The 17,225-nt window shown below is 36.3% G+C and overlaps 1 protein-coding gene across 1 annotated transcript in view; it reads left to right on the top strand.

Moving 5' to 3' along the window:
* The window catches only part of syngap1b (synaptic Ras GTPase activating protein 1b), a 131,507-nt gene extending 116,534 nt beyond the window's left edge, over positions 1-14,973 (top strand). Inside the window, 3 exon segments of the mRNA XM_084088019.1 lie at positions 1,615-1,687; positions 10,176-10,385; positions 10,387-14,973. Coding sequence (XP_083944145.1) covers positions 1,615-1,687; positions 10,176-10,385; positions 10,387-10,458 — 355 coding nt within the window. The 3' untranslated portion in view covers positions 10,459-14,973.
* The last annotated feature ends 2,252 nt before the right edge of the window (positions 14,974-17,225 follow it).

Here is a 17,225-nt window from a genome sequence, read left to right as displayed (position 1 = left end):
TAAAAATGAGTGTATTAAATAATCTAATACTGTTAGAAAAGAATAACAGACATTGCTTCCTTATAAATTCTTTTAAAAGCAGAAATATAGAGCATAGAATCATATATATTCTGTATACGAGATGATATATATTCATAACTCTTGTAGCCAAACTGTGTGCAATAAATATACCTTGATAACTGTAGCGATGAAAAATAGCACAATGAAGGTTTATTAATGATTCCCTCTCGTGACCCTTCTGACCTCTGCTTGTGAAATGTGTCTGACCCCATGACCTTTTGTCTGATCTTTGTTAATAAACAATCACATTGTTGAATATAAAACAGGCTTGAGCATATCTTTAATAAATTGGATGCTTCTGTCTTTTTAAGAAATCTTGAAGCACTAAATTTGTTTTTTGTTTTTGTTTTTACTTTTGCATTTGAATTTGAATTTTGTACAAGCAATATAATATATGTACATTTATAAATGTAATAAAATATCCAATCATATTGTTTTAAACCTAAACTGTGGAATTCATTATTTATTAGAATAAATGCTAAAGACTAAGTTAAGGCCCGTTCACACCAAGACAGATAACTATAACAATAACTATGTTACCGTCCACACCAATGCACGATATCATTCTGTTTATTAAAGCACATTCTGCAGTTTTGTCGTCTGTCGCTTTAAATGCTCGAGCTCTTTTGGCAGGATGGATTCTGATTGGTTGTCAATGTCTTTATCGTTCATCAACTAAAAAAAATATTATTTCTCTGTGCCGTTATCGTTATTGGCTAGTTGTGGTGCAGACTCTCCTATTCTTTTATATTTAGAATGATTTGTAAAACTATCTTTATAGTTATCATCCTTGGTGTGAACAGGCCTTTTTCTGCAATGAATTAATGTATCTTTCATGACTATTTCATATCAGTTTACTTGTGTCCCCTAAACTGGCACAATGATACCTATCCAATGAAACTTTTCATATTTGACCCAGATGCATCTTATTAATATCACATGTACCGTCATGTACTCGTGTCGTCTTGTCAACATAAATCAAACCAAACATCATTCCTTAGAAAGCCGTCATTCACTTGATAATCACACCACTATCCTGCCCATTAAAGTGCTTCGTTTGGCTCCCACTTGTGCCTAAAAACAGCATCTGATGTGATATCCCGAGAGGAAATGTTCACGTGGAGATATGAAAACATCCCTGTTTTTGTGTGTGAAACCGAACGTCGCTTTGATGCGCGCTGGCGGCCACTTCAATGGCGTGTAATTTCTGAAATAAGCTGCCAGTAAGAGCGGCAGCCGTCGTTAGAAGCCATACAACGTGGCCCATTTTCATTTATCAGCTCACTTATTCCCATGGGATGATGGAAATATATCATCATGATATAATATGGTTGATTTTTTTTCTACAGTATGCTTTCCAGATTGGACCAAAAGCCATTTCAAAGCAAACTAATTCTATTTATCCCACAATCAAAGCATGCTGATCTGATATTTGTGGCAGAAGAACACTTATTGTTGATTGTCTGATCTCAATAATGTCTGTGTGCTTTGGAACTAATAATGTCTCCCTCTTTCACTCTTTCTTTCTCCCTCGCTTTCTTGTTTTCCATGAAGACTCATGGCTGTGGAAGACGAGCTGAGGGTAGGGGTGGTGCCTGAGCAAAAACCCAGGATATTCGCAGACCAGGTCTGTCTTCTTATTCTTTTTCTCTGTGAATATCTCCTGGACCGTTCTGTCCGTTGTTTGCGTGTCTGTCCCTCTACGTCCACGCTGGAATGTGTCTTTGCTTGTTTGCTCTGCCTGTCTGAACGCTTTACAGGACTGCCGTGTTACATTCAGTAGGCCAGCACTTGCAGATCTCAGATTTGATCCACTTGAGGAAGAGCAGCACTGAAGGAAACATCCTGATGCTAAACGCTGGACTTTACTGATCAGATGTTTATCTTTTTCTAAGCTCAGGACACTTAGCCCCGGCTTCAAAGACAGGGCTTGGATTAAGCCAGGATTAGGCCTTAGTTCAATTAAGACATTTAGGTTACTTTTATATTCATGCCTTAGAAAAAAAAACACATTACTGGTGTGTATCTTGAGACAAAACAATGGCACTGACATATTTGAAGATATTTAGTGCAAGTTGCTTTCAGTTAAAACTTGGGACGAGACGTAAGCCTTGTCTGTGAAACTGGGGCAAAAGTATCAATTGATCTGAATTTTTTTTGTTCTATGGAAACATATTGTAGCTTTGTGCAAAAAATAAATAAAAATAATGTCATTAGCCCAAAATTTTAAACATTTAATCACCCATGACGTCTTATATAACTACACTACTGTTCAAAAGTCTCTTCTGCTCACCAAGGCTGCATTTATTTGATCAAAAACACAGTAAAAATAGTAATATTGTGAAATATTATTACAATTTTAAATAACTATTTTCTATTTAAATATATTTTATAAATGTAATTTATTCCTGTGATGCAAAGCAAAATTTTTCAGCATCATTACTCCAGTCTTCAGTGTCACATGATCCTTCAGAAATCATTCTAATATGAACATTTCTTATTATCATCAATGTTGAAAACAGTTTGCTTAACAGCTGCTTAATATTTTTGTTGAAATCGTGATATTTTTTTTTCTTTCAGAATTCTTTCATGAATAGAAAGTTCAAAAGAACAGCATTTATTTGAAATGGAAATCTTTTGTAGCATTATAAATGTCTTTACTGTCACTTTTGATCAATTTAATGCATATTTGCCGAATATAAGTATTAATTTCTTTAAGAAAATCTTACTGACCCCAAACTTTTGAACAGTAGTTTACATTAAAAAGGGGATTTCAGGGAGATAAAAATATAATAATACAAATATTCAAGACATTACCCCTTGAATAGAGTTCTTTATTGTTTCATTTAAGTAATAATTATTAAGATGGTTCACCTAAATTACAAAGAAGAAAAAACAAATAGAAACCAATGAGACATTGTTATCAAACCAAAATTATATAAAGCTATACATTAATGTAGTGTGTCAGATCACTTGCTCTTGATGATAAATGTTTGAGTTCATACTGGGATCTCTTCGATTTGAACGCAGATATCTATTTATTTTGATATCTTGACAAATCTGAGCACAGTTTGAGACAAGGCTGAGATCTCTTCTGAAACTCTCTTTTGATCATTGGGGTCTTATGAGAAACATTTTGCTCTCCATTTAATCTTATTTTAAGGTATTATAGAAATGTTTCCAATGAGATAGATCCAAAAATACGTTTTGCATAATTATTGAATTTTTGTATCATTATTTGCTCAGTGTTGCCTGACCTCGAGTGGAGAAATGTTTAGTTAAGCATTAGTACCTCCAGTAGGGATGTCAAATGCTTCATGTTTCTTTCCATGTGTCATCCCTCGCTTCTTTTTTATGCTTTGATTTCTCATAAATGGTGCATCGCTGTACTCTATGTTACAACAAACACCAAATTCTCAGCAGTTCCAGTCTGTGCACACACCTCACTCGACTTCTCTGATCCAAAGCTCCAGCTGTCTTTAAATCAACTTCCAATGTGACTTTGAAAAGAAGAAAATCAATAATCCTGTTTCTGATGAGATAAGATAAGATAAAACGAGGGAGTTGAGTATGAGCTGCACGTATAACTCAGGGATCAGGGAAACTGCTGAATGGACAGAACCTCAGACGAAAGTTCAGCACAGTCAGCATAGATTCTCCTGAAGAATACAATTAGTGTGTGAAAGAAAGCATCTATTAGATGAAGCTCAGGTGGACGTCTGCAAGAGATGCAACTGCAGGGTTCCTGAAGGAAACATCCTTTTAACATTCATTTAACATGTTTTAACGTTTAAATCACCTAAATGTGGTTGGTTAAAAAAAGTTTGCAGATTAGCTACATCTGGGCCTTATAACAAACTGATGATTAGGAAATCTGCATGAAACGTAAGTTGCAATAGTCTTTTCTTCCGTATTATGATGTATATCCAAGTGAAGCTGCCTTTCAAACACTGGGAATTGATTGGTTGTGGTTTGCTATTGGTCGATCTCATGTGAGTGACAGGTTGTCCCGCCCTCGCGCCAGTAAACACATCATCAGAGAAGAGAAGAGATTTGGCTGAGAGAGGGAGGGCAGTTATTTTGATTAAAGAGGTGATTTCAAGGTCATATGAATTAAAAAAAAACAAACAATTCATGGATAAATCATTTATGATAAAAATTGCTGATTTAGATTTCATGGTGACTTTAATATCAATTAATTTATAATAATAATTAATTTAATATCATTAATTTTCTTAATATTAGGTAAAAAAGTTATTTTTAAAGTTACAATTAATTATTTGTTTCTATTCACTTAATAATAAACAATTGTAATAAAATAGCTTCCTTTTTTAAATTATTATAAAAGCTCTTCCAAAGCCACTCTGATTTCAGCAAGAGAGAAGTTTGTGTTTGTAAAGTGCCCTGGTTTTGTCCCGTAGTTTTTAATGATGCGTCTCTGTCAGTTCTGTGTTTGCTCATGTGCTTGGCAGACGTTCACACGCTGTGTTTGTTTCTGTTCGGCTGTTTTTTCCCCCTCCACTTTTATTATGTCAGGTGCATTGAGCCAGTAGCATGTCCCTGTTCGCAAATGATTAGGATTTTAAGAGCTGAGGAATAATTCTGTGGAATTTTGTAGAGAAGAGTTTTATTTTTCTTGTAGCTGCATGTTGGCTGCAAAATAATAAAGATGACCAACATGGCATTTAGAGCTTTGTTTGCCTTTTACTTTGTGGTGAGCTGAGGTATGTATGTGTAATTTGGTGGACATTTAAATGTTTGTCTGGGAATTTGTGTGCGTTTTTGTGTGCGTGTGTGCGTATGTCCACATGCATGCCGATCCCGTCTCACGGACACACACTCCCTTTGCCTGCTGTGCACAGGCCCACACCCTCACATACACACCTCTCTGTCCTCTCCTGTGTGTTGATGAGATACGGTGATTTCTCTTAGGGGAGGCGGCAGTCCATCCTAGTGCAGCCCCGCCTTGCACCCGTCCCACTGCGAATGCAAAGGTAATGAATCAATGACTGTGACCCGCCCACTCCACCTCTGTCTCCTCCCACATCCACCGTATGTACACTGGACTTGTCCACACAGATACTGTACACACACACACACACACACACACACACACACACACTACACCTCGCCTGCACAAAGTCATATGCACCTCTACTTTCTTTATTCTAGAGTTAATTATACTAGAAATGTTGGCTTGACAAAATCTGAAAAAAGCCATATTTTATGTAGGCCTTATGTAGTCTGTGGAGTTTGAAAAGAGATTTGATGATTAAAAGTTGAGTCTTGTGATAGATAGATAGATAGATAGATAGATAGATAGATAGATAGATAGATAGATAGATAGATAGATAGATAGATAGATAGATAGATAGATAGACATACAGACAGACAGACAGACAGATAAACAGACAGATGTATGGATAGATAGATAGATAGATAGATAGATAGATAGATAGATAGATAGATAGATAGATAGATAGATAGATAGATAGATAGACAGACAGACAGACAGACAGACAGACAGATGTATGGATAGATAGATAGATAGACAGACAGACAGACAGACAGACAGATAAACAAACAGATGTATGGATAGATAGATAGATAGATAGATAGATAGATAGATAGATAGATAGATAGATAGATAGATAGATAGACAGATAGACAGATAGATAGATAGATAGATAGATAGACAGACAGACAGACAGATAGATAGATAGATAGATAGACAGACAGACAGACAGACAGACAGATAAACAAACAGATGTATAGATAGATAGATAGATAGATAGATAGATAGATAGATAGATAGATAGATAGACAGACAGACAGACAGACAGACAGACAAACAGATGTATGGATAGATAGATAGATAGATAGATAGATAGATAGATAGATAGATAGATAGATAGATAGATAGATAGATAGACAGACAGACAGACAGACAGATGTATGGATAGATAGATAGATAGATAGATAGATAGATAGATAGATAGATAGATAGATAGATAGATAGATAGATAGATAGATAGATAGATAGACAGACAGACAGACAGACAGACAGACAGATAAACAAACAGATGTATGGATAGATAGATAGATAGATAGATAGATAGATAGATAGATAGATAGATAGATAGATAGATAGACACAGATAGATAGATAGATAGATAGATAGATAGATAGATAGATAGATAGACAGACAGACAGACAGACAGACAGACAGACAGACAGACAGACAGATAGATAGATAGATAGATAGACAGACAGACAGATGTATAGATAGATAGATAGATAGATAGATAGATAGATAGATAGATAGATAGATAGATCCTGAAAAAAACAGTACTGTGTTAACTGCATTATTCCTACAAAAAGTAACAAATTACATTACAATTAGTTTAATGGAAATTAATGCATCAGCTAGTTTTTATTACTTCTGCATACTGCAGAAAACAACAACAACAACAACAACAAAAAACATTAAAACTACGCCAGATTGATGAATGTAATGACATCATTTGGATACAAGTGCATTATCAAATGCTGAGTATCCTGAAAATCATTTTTGCTACCATTCATAGCTTCATAGAGATGCTGTCATTTTTAGGAGCTTGTTTGTTTGTTTTGCAGGAGGTTTCACCTCACATCCATACAAAATGCCACAATTTCAGCATAATCTGACATAAAATAGAGGTGAGCAGGGCATATGGCTCAGTGCAAGGCGAAGGACTTGTCATCATGTCCATTCTATCTACATCATCACCATTGCACTTTGAAACAGATGATGATGATTTCTGGGAAATCTCCGTATCTTTCTCCGTGCCGCCCTGACAGGAGTCAGGGGTGGGTTATCAGCGTGCATGAGAACCCGGATGAGTGTGAATGTGTGTAGGTGTTCATGCTTCTGTTGCGGTGTTTAGAGCGCTTCTGGTGGTTTACAGTAGAAGTATTTGTGTAGACATTTGTGCATTAAGTGGTGTAGTTTGTTGCATAGAAATGTATTGTTCATGGTTGCATTAATAACTCATTTTTTACACAGTTTATTTTGGGTAAATTAAGACATGCAACGTTCATGTGAAGTAAAAGGCTGGATGAAAGTGAAAGGTGAATGTGTGTGGTGTTACTCGATGTATTTGATGATTTAGTTTGCTTTAGATGATGTTTTAAAGGTTTCTGCATGTGATTGCATCAAAAGAGCTGTAGAAACACATCAGAACGTATTAACCCTTTCTTTTGAACCTAAATTACCTGACAGACCAATTCAACCAGGACTTCGATTTGACCACCTAAAGAAAAGCAATGGTTCCAGACAAAAGTGACCGTCGTATGAGTTTCAGTTCTGACAGAGATGCACCCTTTACTCCTGTTGTCGTCATCACTTGTCTTTGTTTAGTGTTGCAGCTAGTTCCAAACCTCCGTTCCCCAACACTAATTCCATATTCATTCTCAAATACTAGGTTCTGATTGAGAAGAGAAAGAAATTGCACCATAACGGAGTCAGACTGACTTATGTTAGCAAAGCTAGCCACTTCGCTAATGTAACAGTCTGGAACCAAAGCAAATTCCTTGGTGTTAAAAACATAGAACCTATTAAAGTTGAGCCATTCACTTAGAATTCTTGTAAAAATGAAGTCAAACACAAATACCAGGTGAGTATATTTAGAATGGTAAAGCATATTATCACCAAATGTTGTTGTCATGTTGTTTTGTTGAGTTTATCATGCATTAGCCTCAGCTTTAACTTTAGGTTGATTTAACTCCAATGTTTCCACCCCAATCCAGATTTCACTGAAAAGGACTGAACTTGATGAAAAACACACTGAGCATGATTTAGATATAAAATGAGCTGAGGCTGCTTTTGGCACTGCACTGTGCCTCTGTAGGTAAGATTAGAGGATAAGAGCAAAATAAAAATGGTGTCTCCACTATATGAGAATCTTAGCCCAGCTACACATAACAAAAAAATCTGAAAGTCAAACTATCCCTTTTTTTGTGTGTGTGTGGCAGAAATGGGCTTGAGGTTGTTTTCATGCTTTTTTTGTAGAGCGGACCCAAGTTCAATATAATTTAACCAGCAATTATAATATACTAGCTATGAAACTATTGCGGGCCCAATGTAAATATAGAATTTTTAAAAAAGTGTTAAAAATAAAATACTATATCTGACCTGTAATATATTAGCCAAAGTGTTTCATAAATATTTTAGTTTGAAAAAAAAATTATATATATTCAGAAATTTTAGAAAATCTGATATATCATTTGCAATGCTTTCAGCATGACTCTTTCTGCAAGTTATACAGTTACACCAGTAGGTGGCGACAAGTGACTGTGTTTTCTGTGTTATGAGTGATTCACTGAATCTTTCTCTACCAATTCGTTCAAAAACACATATTAATTTATGCACAAAGCAAGCTTCTTACGAGGGAGTCATTGAATCATTCACTCAAACGATTCATTCAAAAACACGAATTCATTCAGGTACGAAACCAGGGCTGCATTTTAGTCCACTTTTTTATGCCCTTCCCTTGCTAACGTTGCACAAGTGCCCACTGCTGGTGAAACCCTTGCAATGGGTTTAAATGGAACGCCCTAAGCCCTTGATCACTTGTGGATAAATTAAGTGTGAGTGTCTGTTGTGACGTCACAATTTTGTTGCATTGTGGTCTATGAATCTGCCTGAAGTGTACACACTCCCTTGGATAAAATCGAGGGGTCGAGGTTCTGTCGAAATTAACTTCCCTCGTCCACTTTACAAAGTTGAATGCGCTTCAAAATGGCGGCGTGTAGTTTGCAATAGGTTGAGCAATAGGTCAAACCAAGTGTGGAAACTCCCTGAAATTCTAAATAGTGGATTTGACACTGTTTTGTAAATCAAAAGTACATTTTGATATAAAATATCAAAATTGTATAATCATGCAATATAATACAAATATAAACTACTTTCTATAAAACATTTATAAGATAGTAAATGGATTGAAAATTAGTCATTTGAGCTTGCATAACACTGTCAGGCACATCTTCACAAGGCAGACTGTCACAACAGTCCAGATATGCTTGTGATAGCAGAACAAAAAGCACCTACATTCCACATAAATATTCATTCTCACTTCCTGTTCTTTTCTGTTGATCACACTTTTGCATCAGTTGCATGCTCAGTATAAGTCTATTGTACTGCACTCAGACACTGGAGTGAGTGCAGTGGTAGGGGTCATATCATGAGTCATCAAATTTTTACAAATAAATGTAAACTTTGGGACGTTATTGCCACTTTACATATAACTGGTAATCTATTTTTATGCTTCCATGAGAAAAATTGAATGATCCAACGTATATTTTTGGACCAAAAACGAAAAAAGAAAAAGAAAAAAAAAGAAAAAAAAATCTATTAATCATGATTAATCACATATAACATAAAAGTCTGTGTTTATATAATATGTGTGTGTGTGTGTGTGTGTACACACATATATGTATGCATATATATATATATATATATCTGTGTATATATACACAGACACGTGCGCGCACACACACACATCAAGATTAATCGATTTGACGGCTCTAAAAAATGTGTGTTATGACCCCTTTAATGCAAAATTGATAATAAATAAATAAGTTTCTCTTCTTACTTAAAATCACATTTTGGGTATATTTACCCAAAAAAATCCAATATTGATTCATTCAGTGTCACTGACAACCACTCTGGTCTTCTGCAGTGCAACCTCACAAGAGCACAAGTGTATCAACAGCATTTGTAATTCCCTCCTCATCCCTCTCTCTTCCTCTTTTTTTGTGTCTATCCCTCTTTCCCTGAGCGTTTTTATGGAAATATTTCATTCCTCTGCTGTACAACTCATGCTCCTGTTTTATTCCTCCTTTACTGCTCTTCCAATCCCTCATCACCTCAAATCTCTCTTTCTCTCTGTGACCTCTATTTCCTTTGATCTTCCTGTTCTGCATTTCCCTATCGATCTACTTGTCATGGGAACTCCTTTGCATTCCATTTGCCTTTTTTTTTGTGTGTGTGTGGAATCTTCATCCTTCCATCCCTCCTCCTCCGCCTGCTCTCTTTCTTCTCCTCCCTTTTCCTCTCTCTCTCTCTGTCTTGCTAGGAAAAGCAGCTTTCCGCCTTGGGTTCAGCAGACCCCGGTGTGAGTTTTGGAGGAGAAATGACCAGCACTCCTGGCTTTGTTGGAGTCTCCCCCTCGGACAAATCCTCCACCCGATCCCCCCTGAATGGAATCTTGTCCTTCCCGTTAGCCCCCCCTCCTCGTTCTCTTCCTCACGCACAACTCCGGCCAAACGGAGAGCTCCCCGGCAACTGAAAAATCAGCAACAGCATCGAGGGCAAGTTTGGAGGGGGAGCAGGTCAATTACAACGTTGACCAAATCTGAGAACATTTTTAGGAATTCTGAAGAAAAAGTCACATCTTTTGTCATCCGCATTATAAGGATGTTTTTTTTTTTGTACATTAGACTGAGGACAAATGGGAGGCGGGACATTACTTGCACCATCCAAAACAAAAGGGCTCTCCATTGGATCCGATATGTTATTCCGACATCACTTTTTCTTTGGATCAAAGTTAAAAGCCCCTTGCACGTACAGTACCTCTGCCACCACGTCATCCAAACCACTGGAAAGTGCTTGGTTCAGTTTCCAAGTTTTTGACTGAGCTCCCATATTGCGTTAAAAAAAAATCCCAAGAACGGTGGAAAAACAAACGTATACGTATGTTTCGAAGTGTATAGAGATCGAAATTTGACCCACGAACACGCATCAGCTTTGTCTTGGGGATTTTGTCTTGTCATCTGCCTTCCCTAGTGCCTTTCTGTATCTCTAGACAGGGTTTTCAAACGAACACAAGAATAAGGATGGCAGAATTACAGAAATGGTTGTGCAAACTCCACTCGCTTCTCGAGATTGCTCATTTAGGAGAGATTGATGTGTTCTTCTGCCTCAATGTAATGCTGAAAATGTCAAGTTTGGGAATCCGACCATGGCTCGGGTTTTTGTGGACAATGTCTGGAAAGTGCTTGTGGTCTTTGAATTGCCTCACTAGACTGAACTTGTGCAATGTTTTCTCTTCTCAATCTCAGAACCTATGTGTATTTAACTGGTGCTATGGATTCACAAAGCATTGCTCTGTGTTGCATCACCACCTCTCATTATGTCATCGTCCTAACCGTTCATATACAGTATGTCTACGTCCTCCCATTCATCTCCTTACAGGCCAATTTTGATTTCTTTCAGTGTGTGTGTGTGTGTGTGTGTGCGCAGCGTGAGGTGATCTCTGTCAGGTCAAAAAACCTTTTGTCTTTTTTCTTAAAACAAAATGCTAGGCCAGAATGCAGTTTTGGTCATAAGGCATTTTTTTCTACTGATGCGTTTTCCTCAAAATGGCATGATGCGAAGAGAGCTGATATTTCAAATAAGCAGAACTTTGTGTGTTTGTGGTTTTTTTTTTGTCTTAAAAGACATTTTAAACTCAACATGAAAGTCAACTTGAAAGCAACCAATTTTTAATCCATTATGTGACACGTTTTTTGAGTATAAAATTGATAAATTTGAACTTTTAGGTATTGATGGGTATAGTGGATTTTGGTGGCTGAAAATTTAATTTAAATGGATTTGTGTGTTTTTTTTAAGAGGTGGTGCACGTTATTTTTTGTTAAAAGATTATGAAAACAACCCTGTTTTTAATATAGAATACCATGCACCAAATCATCATAAAAAATAAGATCAAGAATGTGCATTGAAAAAGTAAACAGGGACTTGCACCAAATAATCATTTACATATATGCATTTGGCAGATGCTTTTATCCAAACTGAATTCAAGGTATACATTTTATCAGTTCATGCATTCTCTGGGAATCGAACCCATGACCTTGGCTTTGCCATACCGTACTGTTTGAGCAACTGGAAAGCTACAGATTTAGGAAAGATCTAGTTAGATAACTGACTTGGTTTGTAAAATAATCAAATCGTATGTACTGTACAGAAATATTGCTAGCTATAATTCTTCATTTAAGTATCACTGCCATCTGGTACTGATTGTATACCTCATCGTTCACTACAGCTTTCGTTTTATTGTTTGTTTTACGATTAATCAGTTCATTGTCATGTTTCTACAGACTCAAGACATTCTCGTGGCTTCTCTGACACAAGTCATTCATTTGTAACCCAATTCATTGCTGATTGCCTTGTTGTTGCATTGAAAAACTACTCAAGTTCTGTATGTAATACAGCCACACCAATACAGCAGGCCTAGATGAGAGCAAGGAAACATTAATCATAACTGCACAATAAAAACACTGAGCTGTACTGTAATATTTAAAGGTTGGGAAGGCACTAGAGGAGAATGGACTGATTGCCATTTTAGCTTTTTAGAGCTTCGAGGGCTATCTTTAAGTGACTTCTACACCATTTAGTAATAATCAACAGGCAATTTTGTTTATGTCCCAAAAGCGGTTGAGAGAAATGGGATAACAGGGTTATCGGCTGATAAATGTGCCATGACATGAATATACCTCAGACGTAAAATCGAATGACTCAGGTAAACTTTCAATTGCCTCACAGTTTACTGCAAACTGGAAAAAAAAAACACATTTTAAGTTGACCTGCCTGTTTTGGTAGTTAGTCCATTTCTTCTCTGAGATTAGTAGCAGTGATTGGTCAGCAGCTCATCAAGCACCTCCTCTTTTCCCTGCATCTCCAGCCAATCACAAAGCTTCATGGAGGACAATCTGGAACCTAATTGGAGGCCTCACCAAGGACATTCTTCAGGTTGGCCGATGTTTAATTCCAGAGTGCTGTCACGCGATTCGGTTGGTTGACAGAGGGGAAACTGAGGCTTAGACTCAGTGCCAGAGCCGATCCAAAGAAAAAAAAAAATAGGTTCCCCTCCTCTGACGTGCCCTCTCTCTGATATAATTTGATGTTATGGCAGTTTGGGATGCTTAACATCCGTCAGATGGCTTCTGCGTGCCTCTTAACAGTACGAGAGATGACGTCGCATGCAGCGCAAGTGGTTCGTTGAGAGAGTTGGAGAGGTTCTGTGGATAAGATCAATCTCAAAGGTGCTGTTTTTTAGGTTCTTTACTAACTACATGTAGGATATTGAACAATCCTCTACTTCTTCTCATTATGATCTTCATTAGCTCTACCTGTCATGCCTGCCTGTGTCTCAATCATGTCTTTTATTTTGGGGAAACAGAATATGCCCAGCCTTTTATTCTCAAGAGACGCTGATTTGTCCTTCAGCGGATTTGGTTAGAGGCTGGAAGTATCCGAACTTTTGTTTCCTGGTAGTTATCTACTACTTTGACTGGACCTCACCCAGATGAAATCACATATTTACATGCTGGTAATGTGAGACAAGAACTGAAAATAATCCTTTTTAGATCCGTGAATTTATGTGACAATCTCCTTGCAAAGAAGTATCGACAACCTGTTATTTTACCTGCTCCCCCTCTCCGCATTTTGCTACGTCCCGGATCCTCGGCAACTCCTTTGTATGTGAAAGAAAGATGGATTCTTTTACTTTTTAACTCTCTTTCGTTTTGCTGTGGAGTTCTTGATTTTATGAACGACACTGTTTGGATGTGGAATCCTCTTGTTTAGAAAATTGGCGGTCGAACGTTTGTGGGTAGTTTTGAAAAGCGAAGCCAAGTTGCTGTTTTAAATTTAACTTTATTTCCTTTGGATGTCATTGCCGGGCAACACAGACATTTCTCTGCTTCCTTTTTACACCACTAGACAAAAATATCAATTTTGAGAGATCATGCAGGTCGAATAATGTTGTGGGTGACTGTGTGTATATACAGTGTGTGTACAGTTTTTGTGTATATACTGGATGTATGGTTATACAATATAAATATATATATATATATATGTATTTGTACATAAGGTATGTTTGTATATGCAGTGTACAGAATGTGTTCTTTTACACCGATTTCCCTTTTTCTCAATATGTGGACAAGAAAAAGCATAACAGAACTTTGTGGGAATTAAAACTCATGTTGGCGACTCGTCGACGGATGTCTTCGAAGCACTTTTTGCTCAGGCTGATTGTACGCAGTCTGAAACCTACGATGCGTCGCCGTGAGTCCGCCACGTGGTTTGCCAGTCTAAAGCTTGCACTCATTTTCTCACTGATTGGGGTGTTTTGTAACAGGTTCTGGGTGACCAAGCAATGCTTGTACATAAATATATAGCCTAGGCTTAATACCTACCGTATGTATGCATATATCAACTTTTCCAGACATAAGTCACCTGCTAATCTTTGCAGCTTTTGCATCTCCTCTTGCTTTCAATTTCAATGCGGTGCCGTGCATCAGATGAGGGGTTTTTTTTGGATCGCTGTTAGAAGGTCGCTCTTTTGAGAAGACGTTCCCATTTTACTATACTGACCTTTTATATGGCTTGATGCTTTATTCCCTCATTACTTGCCTAGCAACTCTTCCATGCAAGTAAGCGCTTCTTTGTCCCCTGTAAATGAATGGAGTTCCCATGATGTGCCTCTTTCTAATAAACTTCAGTTGATCTTTGTCAGCCATAAGCCAATCACAGTCATCTTTCTTGACAAGCCATAAGCCCCGCCCCTAAATTTCCATTTGTGAAAAGGGCAGACACTTGGGAATTTTATTTCTTTTTGTATATATTATATTAATAGAAAGAGTGGTATGTCAGAGTGTATTGCCAATGTTTTTGGATTTGTTATGAATGTTGATATTCTGGTTATTGAATTATGATTATTATTGTAATAATATAATGACTGCTGTTATCATTTCATCATACTTTAGTTTATTCAAAGCTGTTGAAGACTTTCATTTCTTTTTGAATAAATCGGAATTTATATTTTTCGGGTGGGCTAATTATAGAAATGAAATCAATTAAACAGATGAATAAAGAAATACATTTGTATTGAATTCATTTATTATATTGAGAATGATGTTTTTATCTATCTATCTGTCTGTCTATCCATCTATGATTTCCTATCTATTATTGAACTAATTTATTATATTGAGAGTGATGTTTTTATCTATCTATCTATCTATCTATCTATCTATCTATCTATCTATCTATCTATCTATCTATCTATCTATCTGTCTGTCTGCAGTCTGTCTGTCTATCTAATATTTCCTATCTGTCTGTCTGTAATCTATCTATCTATCTATCTATCTATCTATCTATCTATCTATCTATCTATCTATCTGTCTATCTGTCTGTCTGCAGTCTGTCTGTCTATCTAATATTTCCTATCTGTCTGTCTGTAATCTATCTATCTATCTATCTATCTATCTGTCTGTCTGCAGTCTGTCTGTCTAATATTTCCTATCTGTCTGTCTGTAATCTATCTATCTATCTATCTATCTATCTATCTATCTATCTATCTATCTATCTATCTATCTATCTATCTATCTGTCTGTCTGCAGTCTGTCTGTCTAATATTTCCTATCTGTCTGTCTGTAATCTATCTATCTATCTATCTATCTATCTATCTATCTATCTATCTATCTATCTATCTATCTATCTATCTATCTATCTGTCTGTCTGCAGTCTGTCTGTCTATCTAATATTTCCTATCTGTCTGTCTGTAATCTATCTATCTATCTATCTATCTATCTATCTATCTATCTATCTATCTATCTATCTATCTATCTATCTATCTGTCTATCTGTCTGTCTGCAGTCTGTCTGTCTATCTAATATTTCCTATCTGTCTGTCTGTAATCTATCTATCTATCTATCTATCTATCTATCTATCTATCTATCTATCTATCTATCTATCTATCTATCTGTCTGTCTGCAGTCTGTCTGCAGTCTGTCTGTCTAATATTTCCTATCTGTCTGTCTGTAATCTATCTATCTATCTATCTATCTATCTATCTATCTATCTATCTATCTATCTATCTATCTATCTGTCTGTCTGCAGTCTGTCTGTCTAATATTTCCTATCTGTCTGTCTGTAATCTATCTATCTATCTATCTATCTATCTGTCTGTCTGCAGTCTGTCTGTCTAATATTTCCTATCTGTCTGTCTGTAATCTATCTATCTATCTATCTATCTATCTATCTATCTATCTATCTATCTATCTATCTATCTATCTATCTATCTATCTATCTATCTATCTGTCTGAAAAAATAAAGTTGTTTCAGTTGAAATGACTGATGCCACTCACAGCTTCTTATGGTCTTCATCAATTCAACTGGTAAAATCCATCTTTACTAATGCTATCAGTCAAAGTAGAAGATATAAAGGATCAAGGAAACAAGATGGAAGCTTGTGATTTCAGGATTGCTGTGTCGTGTTAAAACCCCCCGCTGATGATTCACAAATGCAGTTGCCAGGTGATGCCAGATGGTTTGCCTGCTAATCGTGTCCAGAGATGAGGGGTTGATGAGAATGTGTGGGATGAAATTAAGGCAGTACAAACAAATTCATGATGTATACCGGTAACTTTACCATTTAAATAATATAGAAGTATATTTCTTATTACTGTAATAAACATGAGATTATTTTGCATTATGAAACTATGACTTTGGACATATTCTTGGGATAATTTGTGGGACTGACCCTATTTACTAAATTCTTTTTATGAACTTTATGAAGTTTTTATTAAGTTCTTATTGTATGAATAACTAATATAATACTTGTCACTAGCATCAGCGCAGTCATTGGCATTAGCACAGTCATTGCTGATAGAGTTTAGTGTTTCGCTTCATGTATCTAGGCTACTCTTCAGCACAATGGTAACCACAAAACTTCAACATTACAGAAACTCTTTTAAATGTCAAACATTAACAGCATTAAACACTAACAGGACTTTCCCTTCACTAAAAACAAACAAATTAACACTTCATTTCAACATTTATTCTCCTTATCAGTCATATGCAAAGCATGCTGGGAACTAGAAATTCACTGCCTAATTTCCAAAGTTATCCAAAAAAAAAAGCCAATTAACAGAAATTTTAGTGTAAATTACAGACGACATTAAGTTATTGTAATGATCAACATTATTATGTCAACAGAACTCTATACAAAATAATGTTTGCAACTTAAAAGGTTTAGGCCTAAAGCAATAAATTCGATTTTTTAACTTACAGAGTTGTCGTAACAGGTCTCCTGAATTACTTTTCAGAGTTTTCAGACTTTCACTTT

The sequence above is a fragment of the Abramis brama genome (assembly GCF_963993115.1).
Source record: "Abramis brama genome assembly, chromosome: 17".
NCBI classification, from domain to species: domain Eukaryota; kingdom Metazoa; phylum Chordata; class Actinopteri; order Cypriniformes; family Leuciscidae; genus Abramis; species Abramis brama.
Note: the sequence above shows the minus strand (reverse complement) of the source record. Positions and strands in the feature narration are given on the sequence as shown.